Source organism: Loxodonta africana, chromosome 23 (assembly GCF_030014295.1).
Source record: "Loxodonta africana isolate mLoxAfr1 chromosome 23, mLoxAfr1.hap2, whole genome shotgun sequence".
Classification (NCBI taxonomy): domain Eukaryota; kingdom Metazoa; phylum Chordata; class Mammalia; order Proboscidea; family Elephantidae; genus Loxodonta; species Loxodonta africana.
Window position 1 is genome coordinate 28,100,625 of NC_087364.1, and position 17,133 is coordinate 28,117,757.

The following is a 17,133-nucleotide window of genomic DNA, read 5'->3' on the forward strand; positions in this document are numbered from 1 at the left end:
AGGACCTCCAGCACCATCTTGAATAATAAGAGTGGTGATAAAGGACATCCTTGTCTGGTCCCAATTCTCAAAGAGAATGCTTTCAAACACTCTCCATTTAAGATGGTGTGGGCTGTTGGCTTTGTACAAATGTCCTTTATTGTGTTAGGAATTTGCTTTCTATTCCTATTTTGCTGGGAGTTTTTTTTTTTTTTCTTATCATGAATGGGTGTTGGACTTTGTCAGAAAAGTTTTCTGCATCAATTGATAAGATTATGTGGTTCTCATCTTTTATTTACGTGATGGATTACATTGATTGTTTTTCTAATGTTGAACCATCTCTGCTTACCTGGTATGAATTCCACTTGATCACGGTGGATTATTTTTTTAATACGTCATTGAGTTCTATTAGCTAGAATTTTGTTGAGAATTTTTGCATTTATGTTCATGAGGGATATTGGTCAGTAATTTTCTTTTTTGTGGTGTCTTTACCTGGTATTTGGTGCCAGGGTTATGCTGGCTTCATAGAATGAGTTTGGGAGTATTCCACCTTTTTCTATACTGTGAAATAGCAGTAGTAGTGGTGGTGTTAACTCTTCTCTAAAGTTTGGTAGAATTCTCCAGGGAAGCCATCAGGGCCAGGGTTTTTTTTGGCGGGGGGAGGGAGTTGTCATGGATTGAATTGTGTTGCCCCAAAATATGTCAACTTGGCTAAGTCATGATTCCCTTGTACGATTGTACGATTGTCTACCATTTTATCATCTGATGTGATTTCCCTATATGTTGTAAATCCCATCACTGTGATGTAATAAGATGGATTAGTGGCAGTTATATTGATGAGTTCGACAAGATTAGACAGTGTCTTAAGTCAATCTCTTTTGAGATATAAAAGAGAGAAGTGAGCGGAGAGACATGGGGACCTTATACCACCAAGAGAGCAGCGCCAGGAGCAGAGTGTGTCCTTTGGACCTGAGGTTTCTGCGCGGAGATGCTCCCAGACCAAGGGAAGACTAATGACAAGTACCTTCCTCCAGAGCTGACAGAGACAGAAAGAACTGGCACCCTGAATTTGGACTTCCAGTCTACTGGACTGTGAGAGAATAAATTTCTCTTTGTTAAAGCCATCCACTTGTATTTCTGTTATAGCAGCACTAGATGACTAAGACAGGAGTTTTTTAATTACCTCTTCAATCTTTTCTTTTGTTATGGGTTTATTTAGATTTTCTACCTTGGTTTGTGTTGGTTTAGGTAGGTAGTGTGTTTCTAGAAATTTGTCCATTTCCTCTAGGTTTTCAAATTTCCTGAAGTACAATTTTTCATAGTATTCTGTTACGACTCTTTTAATTTCTCTTGGTTCTGTTGTGATATTCCCCTCCTCATTTTGTTAAGGCTTGGATTGTGGCCTAATATGTGGCCTGTTTTAGAGAATGTTCTACGTGTGTTGGAAAAAGAAGTATACTTGGCAGCTATGGGGTGGGCTGTTCTGTATATATCTATGAGATCAAGTTGCTTGAATATGGCATTTAGATCTGTGTCTGGAAACGCTGGTGGCACAGTGATTAAGAGCTGTAGCTGCTAACCAGGAGGTTGGCAGTTCAAATCCGCCAGGTGCTCCTTGGAAATTCTGTGGGGGCAGTTCTTTGTCCTGTAAGGTCGCTATGAGTCAGAATCAACTCAACGGCAGTGGCTGTGGGGCCATGGGTGTGTCTTTATTGAGCTTCTGGATGTTCTGTCCTTCACTGAAAGTGGTGTGTCAAAGTCTCCTCCTGTTATTGTGGATCTGTTTCTCTTTCCAATGCTGTTAAGAGTTTGTTTTATGTATTTTGGAGCCCTGCAGTTGGGTGCATAAATATTTATTATGGTTATGTCCTCATGGTGTATTGACCCTTTAATCATTATATAGTGTCCTTCCTTATCCTTTGTGGTGGATTTTGCTTTAAAGCCTATTTTGTCAGAAATTAATATTGCCACTCCTGCTCTTTTTTGATTGTTGTTTGCTTGATATATTTTTTCCATCCTTTGAGTTTTAGTTTGATTGTGTCTTTGAGTCTAAGGTGTGTCTCTTGTAGGCAGCATATAAACAGAGCCTGAATTTTTACCCGTTCTGCCACTGTCTGTCTCTTTATTGGTGCATTTAGTCCACTTACATTCAGTGTAATTACTGATAGATATGAGTTTAGTGTTGTCATTTTGATGTATTTGTGTGTGTGTCTTGTTGACAGTTTTGTGGTCTACTGTGCTGAGTTGCTTTTCTGTATGTTTTTTCTTTCATCTTTATCGTTGTTGTTGATTTAGTATTTGATGAGTCTTTATGTTTTTCTTGTTTTTAATTTTGATGGCAGGATTGTTAGTTTCCTTTGTGGTTACCTTAATATTTACCTCTATTTTTCTAAGTTTAAACCAATCTTTTATTTCTTGATATTGCCTTAACTTCCTCTCCATATGAAAGTGCTATGATTACACCATTTTATTTTTTATTATTTATTTATTTGTACTTTAGATGAAGGTTTACAAAACAGACTAGCTTTTCATTAAACAATTAGTACATATATTGTTTTATGACATATGCTAACAACCCCATGGCTTGTCAACATTATCCCTTCATGACCTTAGGTTCCCTATTACCAGCTTCTCTGTCCCCTCCTGCCTTCTAGTCCCTGCCCCTGGGCTGGTGCGCCTCTTTAGTTTCCTTTTGTTTTATGGAGCTGTCTAATCTTTGGATGAAGGGTGAACCTCACAAGTGACTTCATTACTGAGCTAAAAGGGTGTCTGGGGGCCATACTCTTGGTGCTTCTCCAGTCTCTGTCAGGGCAGTAACTCTGATTTTTTTGTTAGAATTTGTTTTACATTTTTCTCCAGGTCTGTCCAGGACCCTCTATTGTGATCCCTGTCAGAGCTGTCAGTGGTGTTAACCGGGCACCATCTAGTTGTACTGGCCTCAGCCTGGTGGAGGCAATGGTAGCTGCGGTCCATTAGTCCTATGGACTACTCTTTCCCTTGTGTCTTTAGATTTCTTCATTCTCCCTTGATCCCAAAGGCATGAGGCCACTAAGTATCTTAGATGGCCACTCACAGGATTTTAAGACCACAGATGCTACTCACCAAAGTAAAATGTAGAACATTTTCTTTATAAACTCTATTGTGCCAATTGAGCTAGATGTTCCCCAAGACCATGGCCTGTAAGTACACTATTTACTCCCTCCTTTTTGTTTTAATGTTGTCATCTTTTACATATTGACATTTGTTTCCCTATTTTCAGTCTGTTAGCTTTGACTTATTTTTGTGACTTCCCTATCTGTGTTGATATCTGGTTGTTCTGTCCTGTGTTCTGGCCTTGGGTTGTTTCCTGATAGTATTGATTCTCTAACTGGAGAACTCCTGTTAGTATTTTTTTTAATTCTGGCTTGGTTTTTAGAAATTCCCTTAAATTCTGTTTATCTGGAAATGCCCTAATTTTGCCCTCATATTTGAGAAACAGTTTTGCTGGATATATATAATTTTTGGCTGGCAATTTTTTTCCTTCACGTTTTATATACGTCATCTTATTGCTTTTTTGCCTGTATAGTTTCTGCTGAGTAGTAAGCTCACTCTTATTGACTCTCCTTTGTAGATGACTTGCATTTATCCCTGGCCTCTCTTAAAATTCTCTATCTTTGGTTTGGACAAGTTTGATTATAATATGTCTTGGGGACTTTCTTTTGGGATCTGTCCTGTGTGGGGTTCAATGAGATCCTTGGATAGGTATCTTCTCGTCTTTCACAATATCAGGGAAGTTTTCTGCTAACAAATCTTCAACAATTCTCTCTGTAATTTGTGTTATCTCCCCTCATCCCTGTATTCCAATCGCTCGAAAATTAATCCTCTTGATAGAGTCTCACGTAATTCTTATACGGTTTCTTCAATTTTTGAAAATTTTTTTATGGGGTTTTTCCTCAAATAAATTGGTGTCAAGTGCTTTATCTTCAATCTCACCAATTCTTACTTACATTGCCTCAATTCTGCTCCTACGACTTTCAATTGAGTTATCTAATTCTGAAATTTTATTTTTAATCTTTTGGATTTCTATTTGCTCTCTATGGATTATTGCAGCCTGTAAAATTTGTTGTTTTCCTCTTGTATAACCATCTTAAATTCCTTCATTGCTTTTTCTGTGCGTTCCTTGGCTTGGTCTGTGTTTTGCTGATCTCCTTCCTGATCTTTTGAAGAGCTCTGTATATTAATCTTTTGAATTCTACCTCCAGCAATGCCAAGAAATTATCTTCCTCCAGGAGGTGTCCTGAATCTTTGGTTGCTTGCTGAAGCCATCATGATCTGTGTCTTTATGTGATTTGATATTGACTGTTGTCTCTGAGCCATCAATAAGTTATTATATTTATTTACTGTATGTTTGCTCACCATGTACTAGCTTCTTGTTTTGATATGCCCAAATAGACTGGTAGCGTGAGCAACTTTGATTACTGGAGTCTTTGAAGTTGTCAAGTTCTGTCACCAGGTGGTTAGAGCTGCTACTAGGTATGTAAGTCTGGTTACTTTTTTTGTGTGTGTTCTGCTCAGCTGTCCAGGTTGCCGGTCAACAAATGCGTGGTGTAGGCTCTCACCTACAGTCCTAGACTGGCAGGGCTATGTATGGGTGATTGCAGCAGGCACAGATATCTAACTGCAGTAGGAGGCTATGTTCTGAGCAATGTAGGGCGTTGACAGCTGTCCCTGAGTGCCTGGGGGGAAGGTGTGCCCCTGTTCTCTAGAACACATAGGTGGGTGGGTTTTACAGCTGGACTTTCCCAATGCTGTTGGCTGTAAGGCCTGGGAGGCACCACTTATTCTTCGACCCCTCTCATGGGTCGCTAGGTGGAGTGGGTGGAGCCACCAGTCCTCACCTCCTTAATATGTGTAGGTGAGAACCTTGTTTAATGGGTAGGGTGGTGTCAAACGACACGAATCTGCCACTCCCCCTCAGCTGTTGCAGCTGAAAATAGGCTTCAGGTATATACCCTGTTGTACTATGCTAATGAGGGCCTATGCTGTTGAATGGGCCCACACAGGTCTAGGCAACAGTGAAAGGCAGTCAAAGTCCACAGACCCCTTGTGCCTGTGCCTAGGAAAAGAGGTTCTGCCTGCTCTGAGCTTAGGAGAGCTGACAGATTTTTTTTTCCCTGTTTGTCATTTGTTTATTTGTTCCCTCTCCAAAGCCAGGAGACTGGCTCCGGGCTCGCAGCAAGTCCCACTTCTGGCCCATGGGGTGCGGCAATCGGCAATCGCTGAAGCTGAACTGGGACTGAAGCACAGCAGAGAGGGTGCAGGTGAAGGGGAGCTAGGCACTTCCTGGAGGTGGAATGGTTATTTTGATCCTGCACGGTATGTTAGATGCTTGCACTTAAGTCTCACAGATCCAGTGCTGCTTCCCTCTGGCTTTGGAGGTTTTTGGGGACTCTCCACTTCTCAGTTTCTCTTGATGTGGGAAATGCATCCCAAGTTCTACTGTTTGCCTCATCCTGTGTGCACCGCCCAATCCAGCCTGCGGCGTGCTGGCCAGATCAGGTCTGGCAAATCCTCGCTGCTTCTGAACTGTCTCTCCATCCCTCTGCCGCTTAGTCCAACTCCTCAACTTTGTCTTTGATGTTCAGAGCTGCTAGATTGTCATATATATTCGTTTCACTTGTTTTTTCAGGTCTTTGTTTTAAGAGGGACCACAGGAAGTATCTGACTATTCTCCCATCCTGGCCCCACCTCCTTGGTTTGTCAATTTTGTTGATCTCTTCAAAGAACTAAATTTGGGTCTTGTTGACTCTTTCAAATATTTTTCTATTCTCTATTTCATTTATTTCTGCTCTAAGCTTTATTATTTCCTTTCTTCTGGTGCTTGAGTGCTTCTTTTGCCACTCTCTGTTTGAGTAGTAGGGTTAATATTTTGATTTTGCCCCATTCTTCTTTTTGGGTGTGTGCATTTAATGCTATAAATTGATTTCTAAGCACTGCTTTTGCTGTGTCCCAAAAGTTCTGGTAAGATGTGTTTTCATTCTGATTTGATTCTATGAATTTCTCTATTCCATCCTTGATTTCTTCTATAACCAGTAGTTTCTGAGCAAGGTGCTGTTCACTTTCCATGTATTTGAATTTTGTTTTTTCCTTGCTGTTTCTGTTATTGATTTCTACTTTTATGGCTTCATTGTCAGAGAAGATGCTTTGTAATATTTCGATGTTCTGAATTCTGTTAAGCTTGCTTCGTGGCCTAAAATGTGGTCTATCCTGGAGAATGTTCCATGAGTGTTGGAAAAGAATGTATACTTGGGTGGATTGTTCTATATATGAGATCAAGTTGCTTGATTGTGGCATTTAGATCTTCTGCGTGTTTATTGAGCTTCTTTCTAGATGTTCTGTCCTTCACTGAAAGTGGTGTGTCGAAGCCTCCTCCTGTTATTGTGGATCTATTTCTCTTTCCAATGCTGCTAAGAGTTTGTTTTATGTATTTTGGAGCCCTGTCATCGGGTGCATATACATTTATTATGGTTATGTCCTCCTGGTATATTGACCCTTTAATCATTACATAGTGTCCTTTCTTATCTTTTGTGGTGGATTTTGCATTAAAGTCTATTTTGTCAGGGATTAATATTGTTACTTCTGCTCTTTTTTAACTATTAGCTTCCTTTGTGTTTACCTTAAAATTTACCTTTATTTTTCTAAGTTTAAACCAATCTTTTATTTCTTAATATTGCCTTAGCTTCCTCTCCATATAGAAGTTCTATGACTACAATATTTATTCCTTCTTTTTTAACGTTGTCATCATTTACAAATTGACATCTCTGTTTCCCTATTTTTAGTGTTTTAGCTTTGACTTGTTTTTGTGACTTCCCTCTCTGGGTTGATATCTGATTGTTCTATCCTGTGTTCTAATCTTGAGTTGTTGTCTGATTTTGTTGGTTCTCTAACCTAAGGACTCTCTTTAATATTTCTTGTAATTTTGGTTTTGTTTTTTAAATTTCCTTTACTTCTGTTTATCTGGAAATGTCCTAATTTCACCATGATATTTGAGAGAGAGTTTTGCTGGATATATAATTTTTGGCTGGCAATTTTTTCCTTCAAGGCTTTATATATATCATCCCATTGCCGTCCTGCCTGCATAGTTTCTGCTGAGTAGTCAGAGCTTAGTCTTATTGACTGTCCTTTCTAGGTGACTTATTGTTTATCCCTAGCCACTCTGAAAATTCTATTTTTGTTTTTGGTTTGGGGAAGTTTGGTTATAACATGTCTTGGTGACTTTGGTGGTGGGGGGGGTATCTATCCTGTGTGGAGTTTGTGGAGCTTCTTGGATAGATATCTTCTCATCTTTTACAATATCAGGGAATTTTTCTGCCAGGAAGTTTTCAACAATTTCCTGTTATCCTTCCCTGTTCTGGTACTCCAATCACTTGTAGGTTTTTCTTCTTCATAGTGTCCCACATAATTCTTAGGGTTCCTTCATTTTCTAAAATTATTTTCTCTGATTTTCCCTCAAATAAGCTGGCATCAAGGAATTTATCTTCCATTTCACTAATTCTGACCTTCATTACCTCAATTCTGCCCCATGACCTTCTATTGAATTGTTTAATTCTGAAATTTTATTGTTCATCTTTTGGATTTCTAGTTTCTATTGTTTCTAGACACTTGTTAAATTTGTCATTCTCTTCTTGTATTATTTTCCTGAATTCCTCTATTGCTTCATCTGTGTGTTCCTTAGCTTGGTCTGAGTTTTGCCTGATCTCCTTCCTGATCTCTTGAAGAGCTCTATATATTAATCTTTTGAATTTCCCTCCAGCAATTCCAAGAAATTCTCTTCCTCCGAGAGGTTTGCTGGTTCTTTGTCACTTGCTGAAGCAAGTGACATGGTTTGACTCTTTATATGATTTGATAGTGACTGCTGTCTCTAAGCCATGAATAAGTTATTATATTTGTTAATTTTATGTTTGCTTACTGTGTCCTAGCTTTTTAATTTTGTTTTGATATGTCCAAGTAGGCTGGGCATGTGAGCTACTTCAGTTATTGGTGTTTTTGAAGCTCTCACATCCTGTCTTCAGGTGGTTAGAGCAGCTACTAGGTGTGTGAGCCCCAGAATCTGTTCACTTTTCTTGTGTGAATGTGGCACAGGTGTGCAGGTCATCAGTCACCGAGTGTGTGGTGCACACTCTCACCAACAGTCCTAGACTGGCAGGGCTGCGCAGGGGTGTTCAGAGCAGACACAGGTATCTGGCTGCAGTAGGGTCTACGTGTGGAGCAAGGCAGGGGGCTGACAGGTGTCTCCGGATGCCTGGGTGATGGGCATGTTCCTGTCCCCTAGAGTGTGTAGAGGGGTCGGTTTGGCAGCCAGCCCTTGGCCACCCAATGCTGTTGGCTGGAGGGACTGGGAAGCACCAGTTATTCTCAGACCCCTGTCCTGGGTGGCTAGACGGAATGGATGATACCTCCAGCCCTCAGGCCCCTGATGTGGGTGGGGGAGGTCCCTGCTTAATGGGCAGGGTTGTGTCAAATATCACAAATCTGCAGCTCCCCCTTGGCTGCTGCATTTGAAAATAGGCTTCAGGTGTACGCCCTGTTTTATGCTAATAAGAACATGTGGTGTTGATTCGGCTCACACAGGTCTAGACAGGGGTGAAGGGCTCTAGAAGTTCATTGACCTCTTATACCAGTGCCTAGGCAAAGGGGCAGGGCCTGTCCTGTGTTTCCAGTTTAGGGGGCGTGGCATTTTTTTTAAAGCTGTGACACTGGTTTGGGTGCGGACAGCCCTGAGTTCCAGCTTAGGGGGTACGACAGTTGTTAAAATGCCAGACTGGTGTCGGAGTGGAGCAGGGTGGGAGCTGACTAAGGGGAAAGAGGTGCTTCTCTGCTGTAATAGTCCAGAGGGGGAGGGATTGTTTTGACCCCACATAGTAGGTTAGATGCTTGCACTTATTTTCGCTGGTCCAGTACCCGCTTCCACCCAGCTCTAGAGGCTTGTACAGAATCTGCTGCCTAGCCTCTCTCAACATGATGAGATGTGTCCAAAATGCTACTGCTCACCTCAGCTCATGTGTGCCCACTGACCCAGCCAGCAGGGTGCTAGCAACCTCATGACTGGCACTTTGCTGCTTTTGAATTATCTCTCCTTTCCCCTGCTGCTCAGTTCAACTCTTCAACTTTGTCTTTGATTACCAATACTCCTAGATTGTCATATATAATTGATTCACTTGTTTTTTTTTTTTTTTTTTTGGTCTTTGTTGTAAGAAGGATGACAGGAAGCATCTGACTATTTCACTGTCTTGGCCCCGTCCCCCTCTATATTTTTTTATTGTTCTTTAGATGAAGGTTTCCAGAACAAATCAGTTTCTCATTAAACAATTAATACAATTATTGTTTTGTGACACAAGGCCTTATCTGTGAATTTCTCACCAAGGTAGAGCTTGACTTAACTTCTCCATACAGCCACCTCTTTCACTTCCTCTCCCTCATCTCAACATAACTATCACAATTTTAAAGATCAAGTCAACAGTGTTTATATTTTTATGGCCAGCAAGTGTTTTAGACCACTGGGAAACGAGGTACTACTATCACAACTTCTTTCTTATACAACGTATTGTTCTACCTCCTGTTAATAACTGCTTTTCATTTTCACCTGCCTGGTTTTCCATACGTCTAAGATCTTTTTCGCAGGAGCTCTTAACATTTCTGCCATAGGTCTATCAATTACATTCTCCATATGCTCAAACACATCATTTCTACTATTTTCCTGGACACCTCCTTTCCTGAGTCTTTATCCTCCTGCTCCAGTCTGGACCTGTTGATTTCTGAGTCACTTCAAAACATTTGTGCTGGCACTTCCCTTTCTTGTTCTATATTTTGAAACTCTTTCTTTCTCATTTTTGCATTACTCTCTAGCTTTGCCTCCCATTTGAGCTTTTTTTGGGGTTCTTTGCCTCCCTCCTACAGACATTTAGATTGTAGCTTTCTTCCCTTTGTTATGCCAGACGTTCCTCTAACCACAGTTTTTCTTCCAAAATATTCATTGAAATCTCTTGAACATTGTTTTCACTCCATTTTTTTCTTCCTGAGGGTTAATAACAAAAAAAACATTTATTTATTTTTACTGTAATCTCACCAAGGTTTTGGAAGGGAGAAGAGGTAAGCCCAAGTGCACAATTAATCATTTCAAACTGGGATCCAGCCTGGCACTTGAAGAGAACACACCCTTGACTTGAATAAAGGAAAGACGAGAGCATATACAGTAAATCTGGTGCTGCAAAAATGAAGGAGTTCACATCTGTGGGCGTCAACTTTATCACTGAAATATGAGGCTAAGCGTGTTGATGGAGGAGTGTATATAGTAGATTTCTGGGGAAAAGATGAGGTAAGAGTTATCTCACCGAATAGAAAATTACACCAATCAGAGAAATATGGTAACACTGCTGAACGGTTTTGACTTCCCATTTGAGATCTGCAATTACTAACTTAAAGAGAAGCCAATAACCCTAGTTGTGTGAATTTCAAACAAGGAAAGACAAATGGTAGATTTCACCCAGGGGATTTTCCAGTGAATACACTGGAGAGAAAGGGAAGCAAAGTCATTGAGGGTGATTCTATATCCTAGTTAAATCATAAAGCACCTTCCATCTAGGCAACTACACAAAAAAATTAGGACTCATCCACCTGGTCACGAACGCCTGTGAATTCTCTTACTCATTCTTTGAACGTTTCCCACCCCTACCATCCGAACACAATCCTCACGTGGATTATCGCAACAGCTACCTGGACTCTGTATTTCCCATCTCTTCCATTTCCCTTGCTATCATCTACACTTTCCACTAAACTTTTTCAATAGCGCCCATTACTTACGTGGTTAAATAAAAACTTAAAAGTGACATACAAGGCCTTTCATGTTCTGGTCCCTGCCTATCTCTCAAGTCTCATCTTCTATCATTTCTCTATATTGCAACTATACTAAATACTGGCAATTCCCTTTGCCTGTAATTTCCATCACCCCCTTCTTGTCAGATAAACTAAAAATGTGTTCAAAGATCACCTCTTCTGAAGCTTTTTCTGACTGGACAAACCAGGTTGATACATTGCCTTTTCCCAGGACTCGTATTACACATTTAAAAAAAAAAAGAAACCCATTGCCGTCATTTATATATACTTATTTCCATGATGGTAATCATCATGCTATATTACTTATGCATTTTATTTCATGAGGTAGTAAACTCCTTGAGCTATACAACCACAGCAGCAGGGCTGACTCATTATCTTGTCGTTGCCATGATGTAGCTGCCTTTGACCTACAGCAACCCCAAGCACAATGAGATCAGACCATTGTGATCCACTGAGTTTTCAATGGCTGATTTTTGGGAAGTACATAGCCAGGCCATTCTTCCTAGTCTCTTGGTTTGGAAGCTCTGCTGAAACCTATTCATGGAAGCCTCCAATGACAGATGGGGTGATGGCTATGCTTGAGTTGCACTGGCTGGGAATTGCACCCAGGTCTCCTGCAAGGAAGGGGAGAATTCTACCACTGAACTACCACTGACTTCTCTGACTCATGATACCCCCCAAAAAAACCCAAACCCGTTGCTGTGAAGTCAACTTCCACTCATAGCAACCCTATAGGACAGAGGAGAACTGCCCCATAGAGTTTCCAAGGAGGGCCTGGTGGGTTCGAACTGCTGACCTTTTGGTTAGTAGCTGTAGCTCTTAACTACTACACCACCAGGGTTTTCATTACAGACCCTCCGTATTTGAGAAGTTAACCACTGGATGAAACAATAGTAGGAGCTGTATTACATATAAATGCCAGAGACTATTCATGATATACAGGGTGACAGACACATTTTATTACTTGTGTGACTATGAACAGTCCTGAGTGGCAATGAGCCTTTGCTTGGAGGTAAAAAAAGATTAATAGCTCTATGATGGAAACAGTTGTAGCGTTTCCAAGCGAAAATTTGAAAATTACAACAGCACTCCTTTGGCCAAGAAGTGGCTAAAACTGGAAGCCTTTATTTATAGCAGCTATTTTTTTTTTTTTTTTATTATACTACAGGAAACCCTGGTGGCATGGTGGCTAAGTGCTATGGCTGCTAACCAAAGGGTCAGCAGTTCAAATCTGTCAGGTGCTCCTTGGAAACTCTATGGGGCAGTTCTACTCTGTCCTATAGGGTCGCTGTGAGTCAGAATCGACTCAACAGCACTGGGTTTTTTTTGGTTTTATTGTACTATATTAAAATGAATGTTTTTTGATAAATCTGGTCCTGAAATCTACCTTTACCATTTATTAACTGTGTGACTTTAGGAATGTTTCTTACATTTCTGAGCTTCAGCTCCTAATCCATAAAGTTGGGATAACAGGTTGCAAGACTTTTTAAATTGTACATCAAAATGCCTGTCTTCTCACAAATCTCACTTGCCTTCTCTGATGGCTAATTTTATGTCAACTTGGTGAGACTATGGTTCCCAATCACTTGGCCAATCAATAGACTAGTTGCTGTTACATAATGTAATCCAGCATAATGTAATGCAATTATCTTTTATGATGTTATCTAATGTAATGTAACCAATCGATCAGTTGCAAAAGAAATTTCCCTAGGGTGTGTTCTCCCGCCAGGCTATATATAGCTAATTTGGCAGAACTTGCTGTCTCTTCATTCTGCAGTTTCCATCTCCTGACCTATAGATTTTGGGACACAAACCTAAGAATTCTGGACGTGTCAGCTTCCTCCAATCTTGTGTGCCACCAGGAGCCTCCAGCCTGTCACCTGACATATGGATTTTGGACCTGTCAACGCTGCAATCATATAAACCAATCCCTTTAAGTAAATCTCTCTCTCTCTAAACATTAACAACCAGTGATATGCAGATGACACAACCTTGCTCGCTGAAAGTGAAGAGGACCTGAAGCACTTACTGATGAAGACCAAACACCACAGCCTTCAGTATGGACTACACCTCAACATAAAGAAAACAAAAATCCTCACAGCTGGACCAATAAGCAACTTGATAAATGGAGAAAAGATTGCAGTTATCAAGGATTCATTTTACTTGGATCAACAATCATTGCCCATGGAAGTAGCAGTCAAGAAATCAACCGATGTATTGCATTGCCCAAATCTGCTACAAAAGACCTCTTTAAAACGTCAAAAGCAAAGACGTAATTTTGATGACTAAAGTGTGGCTGACCTGAGCCATGGTATTTTCAATCGCCTCATATACATGTGAAAGCTGGACAATGAAGACTGAAGAATTGATGCTTCTGAATTATGGTGCTGGTGAAGAATACTGACTATACCATCGACTGCCAAAGAACAAAATCCATTTTGGAAGAAAGTACAGCCAGAAAGCTACTTAGAAGTGAGGATGGCAAGACATTGTTTCACATACTTTGGACACCTTATCAGGAAGGACCAGTCCCTGAAGAATGACATCGTTCCTGGTAGAGGGTCAGCGAAAAAGATGAAGACTCTCAACAAGATGGACACAGTGACTGCAACAACAGGGTCAAACATAGCAATGATTGTGATAGCACAGGACCAGGCAATGTCTCATTGTTAAACATGGGGTTGCTGTGTGATCGAACCAGCTCAAGGGCACCTAACAACATAAATATATGTATCTCACTGGTTTTGTTTCTCTAGACAACCCTACGACATCTTCCATTTCTTCAGACCTGAGGTTTTATCACTGGCACCCTTTTGTTTCTTAAATATCTTCCGAGATTTAAGTTAACCATTATTATTTTTTCAAATTCCGAAGTCTAAGGAAGTTTTTGAGCTATCTAGAAATCAGAGCAATAGGAAGCGCTTGTGGTTTTACGCAGGTTCCCTGGGCCCTCTCCTTTACCTTTCTCCTAAGCAGCATCAGCTATCTCCATTTCCAGGTATGGAAATATTAAATTGCCCACATGCACCTTAATTTTAGAGACATTTCTATGAGTAATGAAAAGCTTTCAACAAATATTTACCTATGTAGTTCAGCTTAGGCCTATTATGTGTTAGGTACCTTGTTAAGCGCAATGAGTAAAGAAAACCAAAATGCCTAGACCAGTTACCCATACTGTTACAGATATTAAAATGTCAATCATGTAAATGTGAATCAAACGTGGTATTCTCTGTTAATCAGAAAGAACATTCAGTGTGCTCATACATTAGTCTTAGGTGCCTTGGAGAGGTCTTTAACTCACAGCCACTGTATGCATAACAGAACAAAATGTGCCGTTCTCACAATCATTGCTATGTTTGAGCCCATTTTTGCAGACTAGTAGAGCCCTGATGGTGCAGTGGTTAAGGGCTCGGCTGCTAACCAAAAGGTTGGCAGTTTGAATCCACCAGTCGCTCCTTGGAAACCCTGAGGCAGTCTACTCTGTCCTGTTGGGTTGCTGAATCGGAATTGCCTCGACGGCAACAGGTTTTAGGAAGGTACAAAATTCTACTTACCCATATAACCTCGGTATGCTTTTAAAAAGCATATGTATATAAAAAGACTAAAAGAAAATATATGAATGAGGATTATTTCTGGGTGATGGAATCACTTTTTTGTTCCATTTATTTTACAAATTTTCTATTAAACACATAAAGCGACTAATATCTGGTCAAACTGCAGTTCCAATCCACGTCCCTCCTCTTACTAGCGGAATTACATTGGACAATTTCCTTAATGTTTCCTCTAGGATAAAATCAAAATAGTCCCAACCTCATAGGGTTGCCATAGTTGGTAACGCTTGTAAAGTGCTTAGCTATTTTTATTACATTCAGAAAAAAGTTATTTTAAAAAACAATCGGCTTCAATTAGTGAACTGTATGGTATGTGAATTAAATCTCAACGAAGCTATTTCTAAAAACACAGCTACACGTTTAACAGTGCTGAAAAATACCTTTTACTTCATTTAAATGTTCACTTCTAATTTCTCATTAAACAGTTAACACACACACAATGTTCACTTCTAGCAGTCAAATCCCAGTAGAAAATGCTACTTCAGCAGTATGTCTAAAGGAAAAGCTCACAATTCCGTTTAAGCTTAATTTTGACAGAAGATAAAACACACCAATATTGCATTTTCAAACCCCCATCAAGTATCCTATCTTTAAGAACAGACCCCACACCATAAAGTTTGTAGATTTACTGCAGCGTTCGTTCAAAATGTCTTATATCATCTGTGACCCGGGAAATCACTGGTATTTCCCTAATTGACTGAAGCATGAAACACAATACCACAGTGATTTACATGCGGACCACTACGCTCATTTTCTTTCTTTAAAATAAGACTCTGGTTCGGCAGCTCACATTTGTCTAGTGGTTTTCATTTCCGGGATCAGGTGAAGAGAGGGCCTTGCAATCTATAAAACGAAGGGTGGAGACTCAGGGTTAGGGCCATTTCTTGGTGACATTGAGATGGTTGAGCTGGTTTGCAAGAAATCTATGCGGGGGAAACTTGGAAATGCTGGCTGCCTTGATGGCCGCGAAGGCCTCTGCCCTGCGGACTGCAGCATGGCCGTACTCCTGCTCCGCGGTGAGGTAGGGCATGCTCAGCCAGTAATGGTTCTCCGCCTCGATCTCCAGGCGACGGGTCATGTTCTGCCTTGCCTGGAAAGACACGGTCCGCGGCCGCCGGTGCTTCCCGATCCACTGTCTTCCAGGAATGCGACTGCGGCGTAGGAGAGCGGTCAGAAACATGGTGCCTGTTGGGGAGAGGGCTCAGAAGCGGAATCGAACTGGCTGCATGCCGGGGACGGACGAGAGAAGCCGGACACGCAAAGCCGGCTTACGCGCCATCCCAGACCCCGGAACGCGCGCAACCGCCCCAAAGGAAATGGGGAACCAGCTAAAGTCGACAGGCGAAGAACAGGACTCCCAAAGTACCCACATACGGCCACCAACTCACCGGACCGCTCCGCAGGGTCCCGGCTTCCCGCCGGAAGCTAGCGGACACAGAGGCGAAACTTTGCCCGCTTCCTGGGGCTGCCTACCACTTCACGCGAGCCTCTAGCTCTCGCGAGAGAATTTGTGCGTCTCCTCGGAAGTTTCCGGCGACGTGAGATTCAAACTGGTGGCGGGCGGCGCGCCACGACCAGCAAGCTGTTCCGCTGCATTTGTGCTTTGGGGCAGCTGCTCTGTCCTCACAATGGATCTCATCCGGAGCTTCTACGGAAGACTGCGGTCTCTGGCCATCACCCTGGACAGCGAGACCGCCCGGCTGCAGCGGGCGCTGAACCGAGAGGAGAACGGTGAGTGAGGCGGCAGGTCTCGGCGCCGAGGACGTCTTTGTCCCGAAAGTCGGGCGAGTCAGAAGGTCATCAAACAAATACAAATAAACCTACAGACGTGGTTATGTATTTACAGTGCTGAGAAGTGCTTCAAAAGAGATACGGAGTAAGGGCGGGGTAGGTGCATCTATCAAAATGCTCAGTTAGTGTTTGTCGCTAGCAGCTCCAAAGGGCTGCAAGTGCGACCTTTTTATTTATTCTTATGCCCCTCAACTGTGATGTCTGTTTTTAGTTCCCTGTACAGCCACAATTCTCTCCTCAAATAATGCAAGTAGCATTATAATTGTTACAAACAGAAACAGCAGCACTTTTGAATAAAAATCTAAGTTAAGTTGACAGATTGAGTTCATAATGCATACGGTAATTTACACATAATCGCTATTTGTAGGCTTTAAAGGCGGGCGAAAGACCTGGCGACCTACTCCCATAAAGGTTACAGCTTAAGAAAGCGTATGGGGCAGTTATACTCTGTCATATAGGCTCTCTAGGAATCAGAATTGACTGGACGGCACACGACAACAATATGCTTTCAAGTCAGCTGCAATGTTATGTGCTTATCGATAAAAATAGGGTGAACAAAATCAGGCAATTTCTTTTTAAAATGCAGCTGTTTAGCATTGTTCTCTACATGTATCCAAGTGGTCCACAGTTGCTGTAAGCTTCTAAATTTTTGCCGGTAAACTATACTGCCTACCCAAACAATAATACTCAGTAGTGTTTTTCTTTATAGATCAGGTAAAATTCACCGTCACTATTTTGTATTAGCAATTTTTAAAGTCGTTGCAAAAGTAGTTCAGATTTTGAGTCTTACATAAATGTCATAATTGTAATGTTTTTTATAATATTGCACACTATAGATGCAGACTTGTTTTGCTTCAATTATATTAGTTGTCTAACCATG

General features: G+C 41.2%; 2 protein-coding genes across 5 annotated transcripts in view; one reads left to right on the forward strand and one right to left on the reverse strand.

Annotated features, from left to right (window-relative positions):
• Positions 1 to 9,171: 9,171 nt before the first annotated feature.
• On the reverse strand, positions 9,172 to 15,963 carry MRPL57 (mitochondrial ribosomal protein L57). Its single transcript, XM_003414015.4, has 2 exons — positions 15,851 to 15,963; positions 9,172 to 15,647 (listed from the first exon to the last, which is right to left on the reverse strand). The coding sequence occupies exon 2, from the start codon at positions 15,640 to 15,642 to the stop codon at positions 15,334 to 15,336; it is 309 nt and encodes a 102-aa protein (XP_003414063.1). The 5' UTR covers positions 15,643 to 15,647; positions 15,851 to 15,963; the 3' UTR covers positions 9,172 to 15,333.
• Positions 15,942 to 17,133, forward strand: part of SKA3 (spindle and kinetochore associated complex subunit 3) — a 49,790-nt gene continuing 48,598 nt past the window's right edge. For 3 of the 4 annotated variants that reach the window (XM_010593944.3, XM_064275356.1, XM_010593943.3), the window contains exon 1: positions 15,942 to 16,193. In XM_010593944.3, the coding sequence (XP_010592246.1) occupies positions 16,091 to 16,193 (103 nt within the window). In that variant the 5' untranslated portion in view covers positions 15,942 to 16,090. The remainder of the gene's footprint in view (positions 16,194 to 17,133) is intronic. The other variant, XM_023553119.2, reaches the window with a different exon arrangement.